The sequence below is a fragment of the Scomber scombrus genome, chromosome 8 (genome assembly GCF_963691925.1).
Source record: "Scomber scombrus chromosome 8, fScoSco1.1, whole genome shotgun sequence".
NCBI classification, from domain to species: Eukaryota; Metazoa; Chordata; class Actinopteri; order Scombriformes; family Scombridae; genus Scomber; species Scomber scombrus.
The window spans coordinates 1,531,775-1,537,774 of record NC_084977.1 but is presented as its reverse complement, the minus strand read 5'-3'; the positions used below and the strand labels follow the sequence as shown (position 1 = coordinate 1,537,774).

At 38.9% G+C, this 6,000-nt stretch overlaps 1 protein-coding gene across 1 annotated transcript in view; it reads left to right on the top strand.

Annotated features, from left to right (window-relative positions):
* The window catches only part of st3gal3a (ST3 beta-galactoside alpha-2,3-sialyltransferase 3a), a 47,565-nt gene that overhangs the window by 25,201 nt on the left and 16,364 nt on the right, over positions 1–6,000 (top strand). Inside the window, exons 7-8 of the mRNA XM_062423821.1 lie at positions 3,122–3,217; positions 5,764–5,950. Of these exons, the coding sequence (XP_062279805.1) occupies positions 3,122–3,217; positions 5,764–5,950 (283 nt within the window). The remainder of the gene's footprint in view (positions 1–3,121; positions 3,218–5,763; positions 5,951–6,000) is intronic.

Below are 6,000 nucleotides of genomic sequence, written 5' to 3'. Positions count from 1 at the left end.
GTAAGTTGGTGGCAGTTGCTCAAGAAAGCTGTGACTGATCATCACAGTATTCAATTCTTTCATGCGTCTTCACATAAGTAGAATTAGTAAGCATAATATTGCAGTAATGAATTAGTTCCATATTAATTGCACTAAATGTTTTTAATTTGTGACATGATTTCTGTGTCACATCCAAAGGGTTCTGGGTTCAAACACACACACACCGCCTGGGGTGTCAATCTTATATTAGTTCAATGGCCACATACAGCCCAATTGGACCTCAAGTATGCCAGACCAAAACCATCGCTAAGTCACCTATAAATAATGTATAATATACATAATATACAATCAATATAATAACTTTACTATAATACACCCTGCTAAGAAATACTGATCAAATGTGTCCAAGCCCACCAGGAAAAACTGGTCTTTCAAATCTGAATCAAATTGCAAATCTGTTATCTTAATTTGGATGTACACAGTGGATCCAGGTGAAAATATAACAGTGGTGTGTTTTATTGCAATTTTCATATTTTGCAATGTTATACAGTGGGTTGAATTGGATCCTTCGGGGGGCCGGTGCTGGCCCACGGGCCGTATGTTTGACACCCTTGCACTACAGGATAAGCGGTATGGAAAATGAATGAATGACATGATTCCTGACAGTGGTTACTTCAGTGTGGACAGCTTTAACATTTCTCTCACATAACTGCAGCAGGATGACATCAGGCACTGTGTGAATATAAATCTCTTTAGGCTCAATATGAGCTGATGATTGTAAATGAAGTATGACAAAAATAACTCCACACACTTTTAATGAACTTTTTTCTGTCAGTATTTTTCTTTAGCTTCGACAGCAGAAACCGGCTCACATATAACTTACATGTAGTGTATTTATTTTTGTAATCAGTTTGTTTGACAGAATAGCAGAAGTGTCAGTTATCCAAACCTGCCAACCCCTCTCCTGCTGTAATAATAATCATCATACATACTGATCCATACGTTTTGTATGTAGTAAGTATAATTGTGGTCAACTCAAGTAAAACATCACCTTTCACTTCATCCACCCCAGACACACAAGTTGGATGATGTATTTTTACTTCACTGAATGTAACTACAATAAGCTCCCTTCAGGTATCATCTATGTCATATTTAATACTCTGATGTATCTGATAGATGTGATAATGTTGCATGTGATGGGCTGAAGTAACTCTCTTTGTGTTGGAGTTTGTGTCTTTATATGGACCTCATCAGTTCTACAGACATGTTCTGACCTTGTTTCATCAGCCAGCTAAGACAATTAGGAATGTGTTTATTTTTCCAAGCAGAATTAAGCAGCGGAGACTAAACACAGGACACATGTTGTACTGAGTCTACAATACAACAGTACTGTCAACCAAAGTGTGATACATTTACTGGTGTTAACTGTCCCACTTCTGCTGTTAGTGCCTCAGAGAGCTCTTTATATGAGTACAAATACTGAATAAAGACATTAGTGATGAAGAACTGTGGCATGAATCATATCTTTCTGTTAAAGACTGGAATGACGAATGACTATAAACAATAAATATAAGAGAAGTTTACAGAAATTTGGAGACGAAACACTACTTTAACTCTTTAACACAATACTAAATTCTATCTAGATAGTGCTATAGTGTTGTACCATAAATACGTTTAGACATCAGATTTATTAGGGGCAGCTGTGGCTCAGGAAGTAGAGCAGGTCATCTAATAATCAGTCTGTGGTTCCATCCCCGTTTCCTCCAGTCTGCATGTCAAAGTGTCCTTGGGCAAGATAGTGAACCCCAAATTGCTCCAGATGGCTGTGTGTGTGTGTGTGTGTGTGTGTGTGTGTGTGTGTGTGTGTGTGTGTGTGTGTGTGTGTGTGTGTGTGTGTGTGTGTGTGTGTGTGTGTGTGTGTGTGTGTGTGTCTGTGTGTGTGTGAGAGAGAGAGAGAGAGAGAGAGAGAGAGAGAGAGAATGGGCGAGCGTAGAAACATTGTGGGGAACTTTGGAGGGAAACACTGTATCATTCCTGATGAGGAGGTTGACTCCTTGCAGCCCCTGCCATCAGTGTATGACTGTGTATGAATGTTTGAATGTTGGCATGTAGTGTAAAACACTTTGAGTGGTGGAGAAGACTAGAAGGCTGCTTTATAATTGCCATCCATTTATCACAAAAGGTGCTTATAACTTCAGATCATATCTCATTATCATCACATTCATGATGTTTTAAGTATCACAGTTATCCAGTGACTGTTGTGTGTACATCCATGGTTACAGTGCAAACAGGAACTGCTGGCAACTAATTCATCATGACTTTTCATAGTGCAGATTAACTATGGAAAAATGTAAATGTCAAGAAATATAGACTAAATGAAAATGGGGCACGGTATGATGGGAACTGTAGTGCCAAAAATTAGAACATAAGTAGACATAAGAGAAGGAAAAACAAGTGGAATATAAGCTTGTCTTTTTCTTTTTAGGATGCACCATCATCACATGTTTTGGATCAGAATGTCCCATCAACATGGTTGTTGTGTTTCTGGAACATTCTCCACAGTTCATTTCTATTCAGAAATGTGTGGTGTGTTGAAAACATGTCAATCTACTGTTTTCCCTCAGAAAAAGCCCTGGAACATATACAGTACCACACACACATATAACGACCTATTCAGAAAGTAACAATCACAATCATCAGTACTATAGCCTGATGTTAAAATTTGCATAATATGCTGAAAAGAGATCATCTGTGTGTAATCAAGTGAGTGTGTGTTAAATAAACATGTATAGGCGGTGAGTCCTGGCAAAACTACATCAAGACACAAATATTTACTAAACTGTGTGTGCGTGCGTGCGTGTGTGTGTGTGTGTGAGAGAGAGATGATCAATAAAGATACCTTACCTTATTTGGATAAAAACAGGTATAAACAACATTGAATTTTTTTCCTTGATCTGAGGATGATAGATGGATTTATTTCATCATTCATGTGTGTTGTTTGCCTTTCTTGTTTCCTTCATTTCATTTAATGTGGTATCAGTTGTTGCCCTGAATGGTAGAGGTCTGGGACTTGGAGTAGTAATGTTACATTGGCATGAATGCAGCAGCACCTTTATAACAGTGCCTACCTTGTGTGTTGCAGTATGAGCTGTAAGACGTGCATCATCGTGGGGAACGGAGGAATCCTCACCAACCGCTCTCTGGGCCAGAGGATTGATGAGTTTGATGTGGTGATCAGGTACGTTATGACACGCTCAGCACAGACTGTTCACACTTTTTACTCCAGGTTTGTCCTCCTCTTCCTTTTCCTCCTCTTCCTTCCTTTGGCTTGAGATACATTTTCTACACTGGAGAATTAAGTTGTGAGTTCATGAAATTCACACTTGAGAGTCACTATGTTTGAATACCACATTGTACTTAATAACCATTCAGAACAAAAAGTTCAGCATTATACATTCATTGATAGTTCCTATCAACATACTTAACATTAAAATGATCAGCTTTCATGAATTCAGCCATCTTCAAACCATCTACAGTTGTAACCAAAATGATTTGCCCCCCAGGAATTATGGAACATTTTCCTAAAATTCTTCCCAATGTTTGCAGCATTGATAAAACTCGATATAATCAAACATTCACAAATGCTTTTTAGTAGCTTTTGGTACATTTTGGAATATAAAATAACATTTTAGACTAGCTTTAGATCAAATATAGAGAAAAATGGGGATGTCAAAAATATTAGCCCCCATGATGGGGTGGTCAATAATATTTCCTCCCATGTGAATTCTTGCCTTCAAAAACACACCTAATTAACCAATCAGCTTTCAAACCACACCTATGCAGTCAATTGGCTTCCTAACAACACCTGGACATTCAATCAGCATAAAAGGACTCCAAGGAACAGGGCACTTGAACACATTATTGAAAGGGACTACTTTTACTCACCATGCCAAAGACGAAGGAAATCAGTCTTGAGCTCAGAAAGAAGATAGTGGAGGCTGATGATAAGGGGGAAGGCTATACTGCCATTTCCAAGTGTTTCACAGTGTCTAGAACCGCTATACGTTGCATCATTGCCAAGTACAAGGAGACAAATTCTGTAAGAAACAAACCTGGGCGTGGTCATAAGCTCAAGATTTCAAGAACTCTAGAGAGGAAAATTGTCAGAGATGTCAGCAAGAATCTCCAGACATCTGCCAAGATGATTGTTGCTGACCTGGCCTCTTCTGGAGTTGATGTTTCAAGGAGCACAGTTGTGAGGGCTCTCCATCGTGGTGGGCTTCAGGGCCATCGTCCAAGAAGAACCCCTTTACTCAAAGAGTGGCACATCAAAGCCAGACTGAGGGATAATATGCAGAAATCTGCTCGTAGTCTATCCTTAGGTCGTCGCTGGGTCTTCCAACAAGACAATGAACCAAAGCACACATCGGAATTGGTCCAACAGTTCCGGAAGGATACCAAAACCAAGGTCCTGGAGTGGCCCGCACAGAGCCCAGACCTCAATCCCATTGAGAATCTGTGGCGGGTGCTCAAAGTGAATGTCCATGCTCGGAAACCACGCAATTTGGACCAGCTGGAAAAATTTGCAATGAGCCAAAATCCCTCAGGAGACCTGTGCCAACCTAGTAAAGAACTACTCTAAGAGGTTGTTGTCAGTTGTGGCTCAGAAAGGGTACACTATTGACTATTAATGGCCAGGGGGATAAACATTTTGGATTTCTCATTTTTGCCCTTTTTTTTTTCAACTCATTGTATCAATAATATATCCTAATCAAACTTGTCAACTTTTGTCTTTGTAGTGTATTTGTTTCCACAATAACAAACACGTGTTGTTAATGGCCATTTGAATGGAGTTTTGTGTAATTTCATAAGGGAGGCTAATCATTTTGGTCACAACTGTACACGTCTAGTAGTGAAATGCAAGTTTGAAGCAACAGTTATATGACTGGATTAAACTTTTAGAAACATGATTTCAAATATAAATTCAACATAACTCTTACTTCATAATATAAAAGTTAAATAATAATGACGTTCTTAACACATTATATATTTACACTCCTACTCCAGAAAATGTATTATTTCAATATGACTGTGAATTTAATGTAACTATTAAAATATGATTAGTTTATTAGGTGATATTAAAATATCATTGTAGAGTTACTATATAAACATTCATTAACTTACATGTTGTAAAATATAATCAAATCGGTAGATTACCAAACAGCTATCAAAGTTATACCATTCTTTATGTATTTCTGTATAACATTATGTGATTTATCATGATTGGACATCAAATTCAGATTTGGCTCAGATTTTCAGAGTAATTAATTCAAGAAAAGTCCTTCAGGAATGAGAGTTTTATGATTTTGCACTGGGAAAATAAGAAAAGGGGTTTTCTGTCCATGTGTGATGAGTTGTAGACCCAGTATCTTGGTTCAAATAACCCTAAAGGTCATTCATACTTGTACTTCAGGCCGTCATGTAGTTAGTTATAGAAATAATGTAGTTATAGAAATGGCCTCTCAGGAAGTCTGATCAACCTCCATTGTGTCACAGTGTTTAAAGTGGTCAGTGCCATGTTGGCAGACCCCCACTCAGCAAAGAGGTCAATGTGGGGATCCAGGGAGGGACGAGGCACTGACTCATGCCTGTGTAGAATTGACTCACCTCCTCAGTTTGAAATGAAAGAAAACAACATGGGTTCCTTCAACATGTTGGTTTTGGAGAGTGTGTCTGATTGGCTTTGGATGGTGTGTTTTGTGATGAATTGATGGTATGTTGCAGGTTAAACGAGGCCCCAGTGAAAGGCTTTGAGAAGGACGTGGGATCTAAGACCACCATGAGGATCACTTATCCAGAGGGAGCCATCCAGAAGACAGAGCACTATGAGGCTCAGTCCCTGTTTGTCCTCTCAGCCTTCAAATCTCTGGACTTCAGGTGGCTGCGACACATGGTCTTCAACCAGAGGCTGGTAAGGCAGCTGGAAACTTAACAGATAGAGTTTAGGGGTTTTTTGCACCT